Source organism: Callithrix jacchus, chromosome 5 (assembly GCF_049354715.1).
Source record: "Callithrix jacchus isolate 240 chromosome 5, calJac240_pri, whole genome shotgun sequence".
In the NCBI taxonomy this organism is placed as follows: Eukaryota; Metazoa; Chordata; class Mammalia; order Primates; family Cebidae; genus Callithrix; species Callithrix jacchus.
The window spans coordinates 77,119,736-77,137,820 of NC_133506.1; the positions used below are offsets into that span (position 1 = coordinate 77,119,736).

Consider the following 18,085-nt stretch of genomic DNA (forward strand, 5'->3'; position numbering starts at 1 on the left):
CAAAAGATGGGTCAAATTTATTTATTTTTAAGTAAGTTTTAATTATGTATATCTATATAGATATATATAGACAGTCTCAATCTGTTGCCCAGGCTGGAATGCAGTGGCGTGATGATAGCTCACTGCAGCCTTGAATTCCTAGGATCAAGTGATCCTCCATTTCTGTCTCCTGAGTAGTTGGGACTACAGGCATGTGCCACCATGCCTTGCCACTTAAAAAAAAATGTTTTGTAGAGATGGGGGTCTCACTGTGTTGCCCAGGCTGGTCTTGAAGGCCTAATCACAAGAAATCCTCTGGCCTTGGCTTCCCAAAGTGTTGGGATTATAGGCATTAGCCATCATGCCAAACAAGTTATTTCCACAGAAAACCCGTTCTTAGGGCATGGTGCCCGGTCTACCAGCATCTGAGTCACCTGGGATATGTTATGGAAGCAGTTCTCTGCATCATACTGCAGACTCAGTGAATTCAGCTCTAGGTCTGGGAACCTGCAGTTCAGCGAGCATCCCATCCACCTGCCCTCTGGAGCCTGTGGAGAACTGTGTGGCCATCTATGCATCCACTCATCACACATGAGAAAGATCATGCTAGTCTGAAAAGCAAAACTGAATATACGTTTATTTTACACAAAGTACAATCCAGTATATGCAGAAAGGTACTCACCATCAAAATCATGATCAATATCCTCCTATTTCCATTTGGTATGTCACTGAACACCTGGTATATCACTTAGCTAAAAATCACATGAAAGCTCCCCTAGAGATATCAAACTAATGTTTTTCCCCCCCAAACAATAAATTTTCTCTGCATTAGTTAAGTCTGATAGTGATATTCATTAATAAGGAAAACTCAAATTTTCAAGTATCAACTCTGAATGGCAAAGACCCTAATCTGACTTACTAGCCACCAAGAACCCAGAAAAAGAACTCAAGAAGAGGGAAGCAAGAGCTCCAGGGACACGATCTTCTTTTCCGTGAATTCAGTCCCACGGCTATTTGAGCAAGGGTCCAAGACAATGGAGAGGCAGTGAAGCTGCTGGGAGGGCTGTTCACAGGCAGAAATGCACCGGCTGTGCCTCTCCCTGCTCCTTCCACAGGGTCTGCTCTTCACTGGCTACACTTCAACTTGGTCCTCTGGTCTCACCACAGCTTCTCGGGAGACTTTGGGTTGTCATCTTTACAGTTTCAAGAATCTATTTTGGCTGAACCCAAGGGTAACATCCCCATTCAAAATAGAAATGTTCTCATGGCACGAAGGCCATTCTGTAGACTGCATGTACATACGTTATAAAGGCTCCTATGTAAGACAAAGCGTCCTTCCTCTTTAGCAAGAGAATACTGCATCCAGCAACACTGCTTCAGCTAGCTCTTTTTCATGCGCGTCCTCATGTGTGTCGCAATTGAACCAGCTATTTCTCTATTCCTCTTGTTCTGGCCAAAATAATCTACAAACTCACCATCTGGTCCAACCAAGTACATTATTATTGTGTGATCCACCTGCAGAGAAAAGGGGGGAGGATGTGACAAAGATTACCAAAATAAGTTGCTTATTTTACTGAATATATGCTGCAAGGTAAAAGAACTTTGTATTAATGCTTAAATAACCTTTGTAGTATCTATTATTTATGGAATAGGCTTAAGCCTATTACAGCAAATTTCTAACAAGGGATTGTCTAAAATCTTTTGTGTCCTAGACATCTGCCCTGGCTATTGCTTGTCGCATCAGCTAGAACCTGAAATTCCTTTGGTTTAATCCTTAACATATTTATCCACACACTCTCTGAGAAAAGAATTCACCTTTTAAGAAATAGCTGCCGCAGGCCTTCATAAGGCAGTCAATGTTTGTGAATAGCAATGCTTCTTGGGAAATACCTTCGTTTTTGAGTAAGATATCTCCTCAGACCCTAAACATGTTACAAAAAGACATCTCGTGGAATTAGGTATTGGTGAAAAACTGCTTTCTTTAGTAAGTTCTTGGGTATATTCCTTTATGTTTTAGAAAAAACTGGTTGTTATTCGTGACTGCCAAAATTCTGCTTACCATACTTTATGAGAAGCCAGAAAAGTAACCACTAGTTTAAATAATCTATTTATTTGAATAATATTTAGTTTTAGTATTAGTAATTCAAATAGAAATAGGAAAACAAACATTTTTCTCCCCAAGGATATTTTTTCCTTCTCCACTGAATAATCCTATCTAAAATCAATCAATCACCTGGAAGGCAAATCCTTGGGAGCCATAAATGCTGCCCCCCAACCACGGAGTCATCCTAAACTCAGCATCCACTTTCCCCACAAAGTCCTAAAATGTTCCCAGCTCTAACTTTAATTTAGATTAGTCATCAAGTTTTTTAGTTAGACACTTCCATAAAATCCAATCTTAAGTGAGATTTGACACTTAGAATCCTTGGAATTGACTGCAGGCTTGCTTGTTATTTGGAGAGACAAAGAAAGACAGGAAAGTGACTACAAATACCAAACTGGAGACACCTCCCAAATATACCCCAGCATGCATTATATGTCTGTGCGGGTATTACTTTTTTATACACACATTCATAAGATAGCAAATGGGAAGAGCACTTGCCTACCCACATAAGGAAAGAATGTACACCAAAGGAGCACCAACAACTGGTGATTCCAAGTGCTGTGGAATAATTCACTATAGGAGCAAGAGAGGGAGTCTATATTTCTCCACACATTTTATACAGAAATCAGAATTAAATCTCCAGTTCTCTTACTCTGTAGCTTATATCTATCTTTCTCTCAATTTCTTCCTTTTCTCTATTCTCTGTTAAAAAAAACAAATTGCAGTATATGGGGCTTATTTTCTGAGTGTTCTTAATATAAATGACTTTGTGGTACACAACAAAAATATTGTTCCACCTGTATCTGTTGAACTTGTCAGAAGTCACTCCTCAATATTCCTTTGGGTTGTGGTAGAGCAAACTGACATTTATTCTAATATAGAGGTCTTCCAAGTTCTAGTACGTCCTTGAATAGAAAAAGGACACTAGCATTCACTGACAAATTCTTTCACATGTCATCTTAAGCCATGAAACAGGTATTCTCCTCCACAAATGACATCACACACTGGAAAGGGCAAATTATACAAATGCTAAGTGCCAGACCTAACTTTAAAACCTAGGGTCTGTCCAGTTTTGAAATCCACAAACTTTAATTACCACGTTGCCTCCAGCTCCAATTCCACTGGAGAGTAGCAACTTAGTTTTTTCCAATGTGCAAGTTATGTTTTAGTGTGTTATTTTTTGAAAAGGTAATATATGAACATAGAAAAATATCCAGTAAATTTATACAGTGAAAATGTTCCTCCCCATCTTCATACCCAGAATGCCTCAGTTTCTCAGAGGGAACCAATGCCACCAGTTCCTTCAGTGTTCTTCCAGAGAAATTCTCTGCATCTACCACATGTATATACCCACTACCACTGATTTTTTTTTATACACACAAGTAACAATAAATTATACAGTACTTGCCTTCTCATTTAACAATATATTGGACATTGTTCTACATTAGTTTATACACAGTACTTACAAAATGGTTACTGGTTTCAGTCTTTTCCCCTTACAAACAATGCCATAGGGTATATTCGTAAGATAAAGTCCAAAAAGTAGAATCTCTGGTCTAAAAAGTATATCACATTAAATGTGAGAAATACTGTCAAACTGCCCTCTGAAGAGGGTGCATGAGTTTAATTCCTGTCAACAGTGCACGAGAGTGCCTATTGCTCCAAATTCACTCCAATGGTGTATTTCTTGCTTTTCCAGTTTTGACAATAAATTTTCAAATCTTCTAACCATTGCTGAGCTAACAGATGATAAATGTTACCTCATTATACAATTCACATTTCTTTTATTATGAAACTGAACATTTACGTTTGAAAGCCATTTTTTCCTTTTTCAAAAGTATTTTCTAATACCTATGTAATAATATAATATTGTTGCATTATATATATGTATAGTGCAATAATGTACAGATCCACCTTTCTATGGCATTTCAAATGTTTGGTAAACCCAGTTTGATCAGTCTGAAGAGTCCACTCAGAAGCCAGAAGCTTACCTTCTGTTGCTGCTGTTTGAGATTAAGAAAACTTCATTCCACTACATCTCAAGGTTAACCTTGAAGGTACCCTCTTACTTCCTGCAGGTCCTTAAATGTTAACAGAGGTTTTCCAAACTATTCTATGAATGAAAATCTGTGACCTCAAGGGACAGAAGTCATACTAACGAAAAACCTAAGGAGCTGGAGAGTGTCTCCCCCTACTGGATGGTTTAGCAAATGTACAGCAATGAATTCCTCATTGAATCTCATTAAAAGTCAAATTCTTATGGCAGTAGGCCAGTATTTCTCAAAATGGGGTTAAAAATACATTCTACAAGGTCTAAGAAGTGTCCATAAGATTTACATATTTTCATTTTCATTTGTAAGATTAAAAAAATTAATATCCATATTCTGGATTATCTGCCTTGTAAGTATAAATTTCAGTGCCCAGGCCTGTTTGCTTTGTTTATGATCTCACTGGCACCTAGCTGTCCACTGCTGTTACAGGCAGACATGAACGATACATTCTTGCCAAATCAACACTAACCCGGTAAGGCAGGCTACACAGTTCTTTAACTTCAATTAAAAATACTGTTAAAGTATTTTAAATTGGAAATGCAGAGGGGCAGTTGAGTAGAGCTGGGTATCTGATAGCAGTCTGACCAAAACCCCATTCCTGTGGTGAGCAGCACTTTGGTTTCAGCAAAATCTTGTCACTGTAACTGAATGTCTTAAATTTAAGTTTTACAGGCTGTTTATTTGCACAACTGCTTTCTGACTTATGACTTTCTGACTCTGAGTTATGAGATCTCAGCATAAGACTAAGGAGTGTTACCTAGTTTAGGACTGTATACATTTAAACAATTTAATATAACTCATTTAACGCTGAAAATCAGACTGATGAGGTCCCCTATTCCTGCTATCATCATCATATAAACTCAAAACCAGTTAATACAACTCTCTATAAAAAGTCTGGGAAGTCCTTTTTCTATGGTTTCCTCTCTTGGCCACTACGGCCCTCTGCTCTTCTCTCATTCTTCTAGAACAGCAAGTGGAAAACAGAGGAGGGTCCCTCTACTTTCCTTACACTTTAGGTTTAAGGGAAAATGCTCATTTTTCTCCAAGGAATCCAAGTTTCCCTAATTCTATGAGGCAGCACACCTGGAAGACAAGATTACTGTGTAAGCTTAATTCAGGTAAACGGGCCAGAATTTGCTATTTAGGGTATAAGCTCCAGGGGCACACGTGTTCCAGGTTCAAAGGTGACAGAGAAACCACAGGGGGCTGCAGAGACAAAGCACTGCAGTGAGACATCCCATCCCCTCTGCATCTCACTATTGGGATAGGCCATGGGGAGCTGGTGGATCAGTGATTCAGGATCTTGCCCATCTTTCTTTCTATAAAACCAGATTCACAGCTAGAAAGACTCTTATGATTACAATGCCCATTACGGAAAAAAACAGAGTACGACAACTAAGAAAAAAACTTGAAATAATGCTAAAATACAATACCAACTTTTAATCTGAGAGGAGAAAAATGTCTAAGCTGAGAAGAAAATTGGTGGATAGTGGTGGTGCTAATGCCCTTTTTTGGTGCTTCACTGTGAAGCCACTGATAAGTAATAAAATAACTTGGGCATGACCCTAACTAAGGCTTCTGGACAGTGCTGATGAATATGAAGATAGTTCTTTAATATAAGAGCTACATAAACAACAGAATTTCTGTTCCTTATCATTAAAAAGCACATATTAAACACCTAATTGTGCAAGCCATATAGTTGATGGGCAAATAAACCATATAGAAAGTCTCTCTTACGATAATTTATCTTTTGCTTTTCAGAATTCTCATTCAACCTGAAAATGAAGTTCTCCATGGCCTAAAACTGGTTCTCCAAAGAAGCAATTTCTGATACCTCTATGCTGGGGACATAGTGAGAACCAATACAATCTCTTTAAAATAAGTGTTGTTCCAAATGATGGCTCCTCTTCATGTCCAACATGGCACCCAAGTACCTGATTTTAAATTGCCCTAAAATCCTATGTGCCACTATAAGAGAAAAACAGGCAATTATATTATCAGAACAATGAATATAAATCAAACAACCATCTTTTAAAAAACATGCTTCGGGCCAGGCACAGTGACTCATGCCTATAATTCCAACACTTTGGGGGAGGCCAAGGTGAACAGATCACTAGAGGTCAGGAATTCAAGACCAGCTTGGCCAACATGGCGGAACCCCATCTCTACTAAAAATGCAAAAATTAGCTGGGCGTGGTGGGCACATTCCTGTAATCCCAGCTATGTGAGAGGCTGAGGCAAGAGAATCACTTGAACCCGGGAGGCAGAGGTTGACATGAGCAGAGATTACACCACTGCACTACAGCCTGGGTGACAGAGTGAGACTACGTCTCAAAAAAATAAATAAAAAAAATGCTTCTATTATCCTTTCAAATATTCAAAATTCCTAAGGAGGCTGGGTGCGGTAGCTCACGTCTATAATCTCAGCACTTTGGGAGGCCAAGGCAGGCGGATCACTTGAGGTCAGTTGTTCAAGACCAGTCTGATCAACATGGTGAACCCCTTTTCTACCAAAAACATAAAAAATAAGCTGGGCGTAGTGGTGTGCACCTGTAATCCCAGCTACTCAGGAGGCTGAGACAGGAGAATCGCTTCAATCCAGGAGGAGGAGGTTGCAGTGAGATGAGATTACGCCAACTGCACTCCAGCCTGAACAAGAGTGAGACTTCGTTTGAAAAATATATATATCCTAAGGAATTTGCAATAATCTTAGGTTTTCTTTCTTCTGAGAACCCAGTCAGTCACTTAAAGCTGTCTGTATAAGTATTTGGGATCTGGAAGCTGGTGCATGGGTTAAAACCCGGGCATTTATTTACTCACTATGTAGTCTTCATCTTCGTCCTTGGGGCCAGGGCTGTAATACACTCTGTAAGCTCTGGCCACTTTATCGATCTCTTCTTTGGTGCCAGTCAAGCCAACCAGTTTGGGAGAAAATTCTAAATAAAAAATGAGAGAAACAGTGAAAAATGAGAAGCTAGTAAAACAACCATCTCTACTTCAAAAAATGTATCAGTTGTAAAGCAGGTCTACTGCCACATTCTTCCTGTGAGTCTGCAAACATTTCTTCATGATTGAAAGGAAAAGAAATTCACAAAGAGCAAATGAAAATTCTTTGTAATATGTAAGTCAAATCTTTTTATGACTATCTAGTAAAGATCTGGAGGGAATATTTTCTAATTACTTAAATCACATTTTAAATTGATTTGTAAAAAGAAGTTACATGTAATTCTGGGATATACTGAAGCTTAAAAATTTTATCATAAATTAAGTACTGTAATTTTTTACGGCATCACATGAGGAAAAAAATCTACTTCACAACTAAGTTCTTATCAGGTCAAAATACCTGTATCTTATTTTCCTGCAAATAATTTCAACACTGGTATCAGGTTCTACTCTTTACTTCTGATAAAGAACTGGTCAATTAATTAATACTAATCGTTCCCAAATCGCAATCATAACAAAGTTCTGAAATAAGGGCAAATCATTCAATAGCATGTATCTGCTATTAAGTTTTTAGAATTTATGTAAGTGAACTGGTAAAGGTCACTTAAAACACCTGGCTTCATCAGACTACTGAAATGACAGCCCAACATTTAACAGCAGTTCCTTCTTCTAAAGGTACAGAAGCTAATTTTTCTTCCTTGGATGAACTCATTCTAAATGATAAATTGTTCAGATACTGAAAAGACAGGCTTTTTCTTTTTCTACTCTGAGTAAACAGAGAAAGGTGAACGAAGCCTGAGTTAGCTGCACATTCAAACTTCTTTAAAAACTAAATTGCTGAAACTGCATTTTTTCTAAATACCAACTTAAAGTTTAAAAAATCTCCCCAAAATGCAACTAGTAATGACTATATCATCAAGCACTATGTAGTGTTGAAAATTACCATAAAGTTTGGTATTTTGTTTAGGTATAGCAACTCAAGTGTCTACTCACTTGGGGATATATGGTTTGGTTAATAATATGTGATTTTTGTGATGTAACACGTTTAAAATAAAGACTGTGTATAACTCAATGAGTTTATAAATACCTGGTTTTTATTGCTTCATGAAATGACTATGCTATTGCCCAAATTTCTGACAAAACTGTTAACTGTAGATATAAATTCTGCTTATGTATATGTAGTAAAAACTCTAAACTTCAAGAAGAAAACATAAACCTTTGTAACCCTGGGTTAGACAAAGATTTCTTACACACCAAACCAAAAGCACTATATTAAAACAACAAACTAATAAATTTGGACTTCATTAAAATGGAAAACTGCTGTTTGAACGGCACTGTTAAGAGACTGAAATGATAAGCCACAGACTGGCACAAAATATTTGCAAATCACATTATCTAACTTGCATCCAGAATATAAATAACACACATACATGCAAAAACAAAGAACTCTATAAAAAACGGTCAAAAGATACAAACTTCACTAAAAGTAATACAGATGGCAAATAAGAGCATAAAAAGAAGCTTAACATTAAGAAAATGTATGCTAAACTCACAACAAGACATCACTAAGCGCCTACTAGAGTGGCTAAAGTTAAAAAGACTGGCCACACCAAGAGTGGTGAGGCTGTAGAGGAGCTGGAACTCTCACATACTGCTGGCAGAAATGCAGAAATACACCATTTTGGAGAACAGTTTCTCAATGTCTTAGAAAGTTAAAATACACCTACCATATGATCCAACCATTCCAATCCTAAGAATTTACTCAAAAGAAATGAAAGCATGTGTCCACACAAAAATGTGTACATGAATGTTCTTAGCAGCTTTACTCGTAACAGCCAATAAATGCAAAATACTCAAATGTCCATTGGTGGACTATTTATTAGTCAGCAACAAAAAGGAATGAACTATGATACACAGAAAGTGCAGTCTAATCTTTATCAACAGAAAGCAGTTCTGCAGACAGGAGACTGGGGAGGGAAAACGGGAGAGATTAACACAGGGAAAGGAAAACTTTTGAGGATAACAGGGTATGTTCATTCTCTTGATTGTGGGATGGTTTCAGTTACAAAAGGCAACTAATTATGTACTTCAAATATCTATACTTTATTGCATGTCAATTATACCTTCATAAATGTGTTAAAAGTAATTATACATACAGCAGATCCTTCATAAAACATATTTTTAAATAACCTCAAAGTTTTAGAAGATATGTATTTGAATGTATCATATAATAAACATAAATATAAAACTACTCTTTAGTGCTTAGTTATTAAATCAATGTTACCATAATTAAAATTCAGATTCCTGATTTTTTTCTTTATATATATGTATTTTTTTATGGAGACGGGGTTTCACCATGTTGGCCAGACTTGTCTTGAACTCCTGACCTCAAGTGATCCACCTGCCTTGGCCTCCCAAAGTGCTGGGATTACAGACATGAGCCACCGCTCCCAGCCCAGATTCCTGATTTTTAAGCACATATGTTGAAGAAACTTGAGTCTAGAGAAATTAAATTTGCCCACTCTCACACCTGAATTAGAATCTAAGCATTCACCCTCAATTCTACTATAATTTATAGCCTTTAAAAGTGCCTAACAGCTTTTTAGGCATACAAAGATGTCTGATTGAAACTCCTCCATTGAAAGTAAATGCCTTCCTCAGAAGTAGAAAAAAACAGTCCTAAAATTCCTATGAAAGCACCACAGACCCCTAATAGCCAAGGCAATCTTAAAGAAAAAGAAGAAAGTGCAGACTAATTGGCAGGATCACACTACCTGCCTTTAAAACATACTACACAAAGCCATAGTAATAACCACAACAGCAGGTACTGGCATAAAAACAGACATACAGACCAATGGAACAGAATAGAGGACCAAGAAATTAAGCCAACTGATTTCTGACAAAGGCACCAAGAACATAGGCTGGGAAAGGACAGTCTCTTTAAGAAATGGTGCTGGGATAACAGGATATCCCTATGTAGTAGAATGAAACTACATCCTTATTTTTTATCATATACAAAAATCAAATATAAATGTAGTAAAGACAAATGTAAGACCTGAAACTACAAAATTACTAGAAGAAAACAGGGGAAACACTTCAGGACATTAGTCTGGGAAAAAATTTTATAGATAACGTTTTGAGAGCACAGACAACAAAAGCAAAAATAGACAAATGTGATCATATCAAAATAAAAATCTTCTGCACAGCAAAGGAAACAATAAACAGAATGAAGAGACAACCTGAAGAATGGGAGAAAATATGTGCAACCTATTCATCTGAGTAGGAAGTAATATCCAGAACACACAAGGAACTCAAACGTTTCAACAGCAAAAATACAAATAACATTTTTTTAAAAGGGCAAATGATCTAAATAGACATTTCTTAAGGCATACAAATGGCCAAGAAGTACATGAAAAAATGTTCGACATTGCCAATTGCCAGGGAAATGCAAATCAAAACCACAATTAGGTATCTCATCCCAATTTGAATATCACCAAAAATACAAAAAAATAACAAATGCTGACAATGATTCAGAGCAAAGATACCTCATACACACTGTTGATGGAAATGTAAATTAGTACAACCATTGTGGATAGCAGTATGGAGGTTCCTCAAAAAACTAAAAACAGAAGTGCAATACAATCCAGGTATCTCACTACTGGGTAGACATTAAAAGGAGATGAAATCAGTATATTGAAGAGATGTCTGCATTCCCATGTTTACTGCAGCACTATTCACAACAGCCAAGACAGGAAATCCAACAATAATCAACAGGTGCATGGATAAAGAAAATGTGGTATACATATGTCACAGAATACTATCCAGCCATACAAAAGAATGAAATCCTGTCATATGTGGCAATGCAGATGAGCCTGGAGGATACTGTTAATATGTTAAATGAAAAAAGTCCGGCACAGAAAGACAAATACTGCATGTTCACGTTTATATGTAGAAGCTAAAAAAGTTAGCTCGTAGAAGTAGAGAGAACTGTGGATACGAGAGGCTGGAAAGGGTAGGGGAGGACAGGGACTCTGTACCCCACAAATATGTACAACTGTTATGTGTCAATTAAACAAGTTATGTGTTTGTCATAGTAAATGTTTTATTTATTTTTAAGACAGAGTTCTTGCTCTGTTACCCAGACTGGAGTACAGTGACGTGATCTCAGCTCACTGTGACCTCTGTCTTCTGGGTTCAAACAATTGTCCTGCCTCAGTCACCCGAGTAGCTGGTATTACAGGCACACAACACCAGGTCCGGCTAATTTTTGTATTTTTAGTAGAGACGGACTTTCACTATGTTGGGCAGGCTGGTCTTGAACTCCTGACCTCATAATCCACCCACTTCAGTCTCCCAAAGTGCTGGGATTACAGGCGTGAGCCACCATGCTCAGCCTGTCATAATAAATGTTTTTGAGAGCTTGTTTGGAGGTTCTAGCAGGGGAGTGCAGCTACTCGTATACCCTTGACTGAAGACTGGTCCTCCTCTATCAGGGATGGTCATCCTCTTCGACCAAGTGCGCAGCTTCGGGAGGGACGCACGTGGAGCATTGAGGGAGGAAAGGGATACCCGCCTAGCCAGCCAGATCAGCCGAATCAACCCTGGTGATCAATGGGGTGACAGCTGTTGCAGCCAGATCGCCCTTACATCCCATAATAAATGTTTTAAATTTTAAAACATGTGCTGAGTTCAAAACATGTTTATATTTAATTATTCATCTTTAATCTCCCAATGAACATACTTCCAGAATATATGTTTGTGCTAATTTTACAAAGGAGAGAATAAGTCACAACACTAAATTAGAAGCAACGTGTCCTTACTCTCAATTCAAGGCTCTATTAACTTAGTTGATACATGAAGGCCAAGTTCAAATCTTTTCTCTGGCAAAATAAAGAGTACTGTAGGCCAGGCGCGGTGGCTCAAGCCTGTAATCCCAGCACTTTGGGAGGCTAAGGCAGGTGGATCACGAGGTCAAGAGATCGAGACCATCCTGGTCAACATGGTGAAACCCCGTCTCTACTAAAAATACAAAAAATTAGCTGGGCATGGTGGCGCGTGCCTGTAATCCCAGCTACTCAGGAGGCTGAGGCAGGAGAATTGCCTGAACCCAGGAGGCGGAGGTAGCGGTGAGCCGAGATCGTGCCATTGCACTCCAGCTTGGGTAACAAGCGCGAAACTCCGTCTCAAAAGAAAAAAGAGTACTGTATCAGGAGTTGAGAAACCCGTTTCTTATTTATGCATTGACTATCCATCATGACAATTCCTAGCTTCAACTTTTTATTTGCCCATAAAATTGGTGATAATACCATTTGTCCTATTTCACAAGGCACTGTAAGGTTCAAGTTAATTGATATTTCAAAAACTCAAAGAGCTAAATAAATGTAAGGTATTATTAATAAAACATACCTTTCACATAATTTGCGATGGCTTCTTTTGTGTCCCTCTCTGGGTCAATGCTGATGAAAAGTGGAGTTAGATTTGGCAGAGTTGGAATGTTATCTGAAAGAGAGTTCCAATTAGTTAGTATTCATACCCTAAGGGAAAAGACAAAACCAGCAATAAGAGGACGTGCTAGACAGCTAGGTGTTTTGAAAACAAAGGAACTTTTTTTTTTAAGAGATGGGGTTTCACCATGTCGGCCAGGCTGGTCTTGAACTCCTGACTTCAGAAGATCCACCCACCTTGCCTCCCAAAGTGCTAAGATTACAGGCATGAGCTACCACACCCAGCCTTAGAGGGACATCTTAACATTCAGATGGAGAGAAAGAGGAAGGGGATGGGATGGGATGGCCTTTAGGAGGAGCAGACCCATATTTGTAGTATTATCTGTGGTGGATAATAGAAGGATACACATCCTATCAAATGCCTGCACCAGTCCATAAATGTTTTTACCCTGGATAATATCATGTGGCTATTTAACTCTTAATCCAATCCATTATCTGTAGGTTTCCTCACTCCGACTGTATCTCAAGGGCAAGAAGGTAAGCTGTTAATAAGAACTGAATATCCTGAAATAATTCACTTTTTGAAGGAGGCACCCTTCTTCCTTACTAGTACTAGTAAAATGCCACAGACTGCAGACTATTTATTGCAAAGGTTCCTAATCTAATTGTCACAGTCACTGGGGAAGAAGCAATGGCAGTGTCAGTGATGCAAGGCTATGATAAAGGAAGGGACACAAAAGCAGAGCTAAGGGAGATGAGGCTGACATTTTTTTAAGTGATCTAACATTTAATGTCAAAACAAGCTTCCTTTGGCAGAGAATCAGGTCACAGGATTCAAACTAAAGGAACTTACTGCTTATTAGACTATGAAAATCTTATCAATAACACTAATTATGCCAAACAAGCCAAATGCTGAGATTTTATGTTCTTACAAATCACAGAATTGCAAAACCCCACCTAACAATAATACAAGAATGTGAAAAACATAGCAACACTAAGTAAACATATACTTTGTATAGTTAGTGATGGCTTTCTTACCTATTTCATCCACGACATGAATCATCTTTTCTAGTTCTTCTGGACAGATATCAGGGCAATGAGTGAAGCCAAAATAAATCAATATCCACTGACCCAGGTAGTCCTTGTCAGTTTTAGGCTCCCCAGTATGAGCTGTGAGGGAAAATGGTCCCCCGAGTAAAGGCTTGCCAATGTGTCGGTGCATTTCTTTTTCTACCTCTTAAAGAGACACAAACATACACACCAAAAAAAAAAAAGTCAGTTTAACCAGAGGTACTCAAATACCTGACATATGGCTAGTACTATGCTAGTCACATTGGGGGCATAAAATGTGGAAAAAATAGTTTCAGTTTTCAAGCTAAAAAAATCTTTTCAGAAAAATAAGCACAAAGCATTACAATAAAAATCAAATGAAATGCTATGGTATGTTGTAAAAAAATTTCTTCTTTTTCAGCAACAATTGACTCCTAAGCCATTAGGTGTGTCCACGCTGGGGGCAGGGAGGAGCCACAGTGGCCTAGAGCTGAATGTCTGAACCAAAGCAGGGTGCAGTGGGTGGCAGGGCATAGGGAGTCTGGTCCTGCAGGTGCTGAGGAGGTCAATTGCATAAGGAGAGGACAGTACTGATGGGACCTTAGTTACACACAGGAAATTGATGAAATAAATGAATATATTAAAGACAAAAAAGTTACAATAGGAGAGGGAGTCAACTAGTACTGGAAATAAACTGGAGGTGCTAGTGTAAGCATCTATCTATATATATATATATATATGCATTTAAAAGAAATACAGATATACATAAATAGATCTATTTTCTCACCATGTCCACTGAGAGGACACAGAGCAGACATACACCAAGAACCATGAGCCCAGAACCTGACTTCTAAATATCATTCTTCACTAAAAGGAAACCGCCGTTTAGAGAAATGGCCGACATCAGGGTTGCAGCAAAGAAAGAGTAAAATGAGGCTAGAACCTCTTGTTGTGGCAGAAGAAAAGCAGAACTCAGAGAACACTGGAAACACAAAGCCTGCATGAAGGGGCTCCCACTCGTCAATCTGGGACAACTTGAGCATCAAAATAAAGAGAATATGGATTAAAACTAAATGAACACACAGCAAACAAGTCCATAGATATAAATAAATGACTTGATGAGAGTCTGATGGGGAACAGAATATGTAAGTATACACATATAAATACAAATCACAAAAGACCATTAATTACATGAGTAACTTTTCAGTAGAAAATCTGTTAGACACCCATTAGTCAAGTGATCAAACTGAGCATTGCCAATAATGGGACAACTGGTACTATGTGGTATGTGACCAGATGCAAGGAGAATACAGCATCACTTTTGTGATGCTCCTGCCAAAGGTATACAACCTGAATGACCTGAATGAGGAAATATCAGACAAATCCAAACTAAGGGGCATTCTACAAAATAACTCTCCTGTAACTGTCAAAGCTGTCAAGGTCATGGGAGTCAGTTAAAGCCTGGGAAGAGACTAAAGAGCTAACAAATAGGTACCAGATAAATGGTTCTGAAATGGATCCTTTTGCTGTGAAAAACCTGAAGTAGCAAAACTTGGAAGACTGAACTCTAATCAAAACCTGAAGACTGTCTGAAGACTGAACAGTAGTAAAATATCAGTGTTAATTTTCTGATTTTGATGGTTGTATTGTGGTTATTTTGGAGAAGGTCCTTGTTTGTAGGAAATATACCAAAAAGTATTTGGAGCTGATGAGGCAACATGTCAGTAAATAAACACTCTTGAATCATTTAGGAAGACTTTAAAGATTATTTCATAATACATTTTTTCAATAAAACAAATGTTAACACTGCAGTTGAAATTCCAAACTAAAGTAAAAAGAACTATATTCTAGAATTTTCCCACCACAAATTTCTTAGCTTTTGTTTCTTTGTGAAACTAAAGGAACTTACTGCTAATTAGAGACTCCAAAGAACAGAAAGATTTAAACAATAAAGATTTACCTAAAAACTTCTAAACCAAATCTTAAAAGTCCTAGGATATTCACTAAAATATAAAGTTCTTATAAACGATTTCTAAATATTTCAAGACGCTAATACAGAGCAGTTCCTGGCATTTCCTGATTAGGCTCTCTTTACCTCCCCTTTATTCACAGGGTGTATGCAGTATCTACTCACACCACGTTCCTTGCCTCATCCCTAGGAAGCCTTCTCAAATACCAAGGCTGGGGCTTCCTTTTGCTCTCAGAACATGCTAAGCTTCTTTCTGGCCTGGCAGAATGGCATCTAGTAAAATCCCTTACTTCTTTGTCTGTTTTCCTGTCATGTGCCGCTCAAAGACTCGACTGCATCTTAGTCATCTTTGTACCTCCAGACTTCATCTTGCCCAGTCAAATCTGTCCACTGCATATCTTTTAATATTGTTAGGCAGTGGTATCCTAGCTTGGATCCTGGAACAGATAAAAGACACTGACAGAAAAACAAGTGAAATACAAATAGAATCTGTAATTTAATTAATAGTTGTGTGCCATTTTAAATTTCTTAGTTATGAAAAATGTTCCATGGTTATGCAAGGTGTTAGTTAATATTAGAGGAAGCTAGGTGAAAGGTATATGGAATCTATGCTATCCTTGCAATTTTTTGGTAAATCTAAAGTTGTTTCAAAACAAAAAGCTTAAAAACAACAAAAAAGGTGGTAGTCCATAGCCAGGAAGAACTTTATTCAGTGCTGACCAGATGATATTTACTTACCCTCTGCCTTTTTCTTCTTAATGTACTTCATTCCAGCCAGTAAAGCTCCTCCAACAGCAAATGTGATTGCTAAAGACTTCCAGGAAACAGGCTACTGGGGCAGGGATTTCAAAAATTAATATTCTAGTAAGATGTAAACATTTAACCATATAAACTTAAGGCAGTGGTTTTCAATATACATATACACAGGCCATGATGTTGTTCAATGTGCAAAATGCTTCAGGGATGAGAAAATACCGTTTCTGTGGATGCAGTTTCGTCTGAAATCTGAATTACAAAGGCCCTCATCTCCAAAGGAAAGTTCCCTAAGTCAGTTTCTCTTCGAGTAAAAAAAACAACCCCCAAAAGCTCAAGTACCATAATGTGACTACGTGTGACCCTGGCTCCAATCGTGATTTAAAAACCAATTAATGGCAGGAGGCAGTAGGTCACGCCTGTAATCCCGGCACTTTGGGAGGCCGAAGTGGGCGATCACCTGAGGTCTGGAGTTAAGAGACCAGCCTGCCCAACACGGTGAAACCCCGTCTCTACTAAAAATGTAAAAATTAGCCAGGCGTAATAGCGGGCACCTGTAAACCCAGCTACATGGGAGGCTGAGACAGGAGAGTAGCTTGAACCCGGGAGGCAGAGGTTGCAGTGAGCCAAGGCTGCCCCCACTGCACTCCAGCCTGGGCAACAGAGCAAATCTCCATCTCAAAAAAAAAAAAAAAAACCTAAACAAAACAAACAAAAAAATAATTATCTGCTTGTGCTGATACTGAGAATACAAACAAACCAAATTTGGGAGGTTAACCTAACTCTGACTTCCGGAAGTAACAAAGCCAAACTAGAAGGGGCACGTAAAAGTGGAGCCTCTTGCAAATCACACCCATTAATTCTTTGTACTCGAATTTATTCAAGTCCCCAAATAAGGAAGATGCTGGGGAACTGGGCCTAACTCATTAACCTTCCCGCAGCTCCGAAAACCCACTTGTCTTAACAGAGGATAGTGGCTCTCAAGTTCTTTCTGGGTCAGAACTAGAATTCGAGAGAAACCTCTCAAAAAAGGCATATCCACACATAACTAAGTTCCACTTTTTGTTTCAATTTCAACGTATACATGGAACCTCTGGAGGGGGTGCAGATGACAAATTATAAGTGTTCTGACTCTTCAGTCACGGTAAACTTCAGGTTCACACCCTTAAGAAAACCCAAAACTTAATTTTTTGGCGGAAAAGCTAACATAAAATCCGAGTCCGGGCACCTAGCCACGTGGAGAGCGTGTAAGTTCTCAAGTTCTCTCTTGAGGACTGGGACTCCCAGCAAAATACGGGGAATGCAGGATGAGATTCCTTGACCCAGGTAACCCGCCCAAGCTGAGGAAAACTTTAGGGCAGGCGGGGTAGTGTCTGAGGTTACGATCAAGTGAGATGTGGCCGCTAGGCTGGCGACAGCCGCGACAAGCACCGGAAGGGTTATGCACTCACCCCAGGCTTCGAGGGGCGCCTGGGGTCTCCGCGGCCCTTCTGCTCGGGACCTGACGACCCCGGGGGTGGCGGCGTCGCAGTGCAGAGGGGCCGGCTTCCCAGCGAGTAGCCAGGAAGCCCCGAGGCCCGCCACGCCTCCTCTTGCCGCGCGCAGAACCGCCTCAGCAAGACTCTCGCAGTCTCTGCGGCCGGGCCCCAGAGCTCGAAACCACGAGGCAAGAGGCGCCAAAACTGGCCACCCAGAGGCCACATAACTCGTCCGGGTACTAGGACCAGCATCGCCATGAGCCTCGGAGACTGGTTTCCTTTGACCCTCCCCGCGATTTCCGGTAACGTTCCGC

General features: G+C 39.1%; 1 protein-coding gene across 2 annotated transcripts; it reads right to left on the reverse strand.

The window, feature by feature from the left end:
* Positions 1–591: 591 nt before the first annotated feature.
* Positions 592–18,072, reverse strand: SCO1 (synthesis of cytochrome C oxidase 1). Of its 2 annotated transcripts, XR_013535585.1 has the most exons (7): positions 17,745–18,072; positions 16,279–16,369; positions 13,560–13,757; positions 12,484–12,576; positions 6,955–7,070; positions 2,881–2,988; positions 592–1,494 (listed from the first exon to the last, which is right to left on the reverse strand). XR_013535585.1 is itself a non-coding variant. In XM_002747920.6 (6 exons), exons 1-6 carry the CDS (start codon positions 18,027–18,029, stop codon positions 1,360–1,362), a joined length of 918 nt encoding a protein of 305 aa, XP_002747966.3. In that variant the 5' UTR covers positions 18,030–18,072; the 3' UTR covers positions 592–1,359. The 2 variants fall into 2 exon arrangements, 1 of the variants encoding a protein (XP_002747966.3); XM_002747920.6 differs by lacking the exon at positions 2,881–2,988.
* Positions 18,073–18,085: the final 13 nt, after the last annotated feature.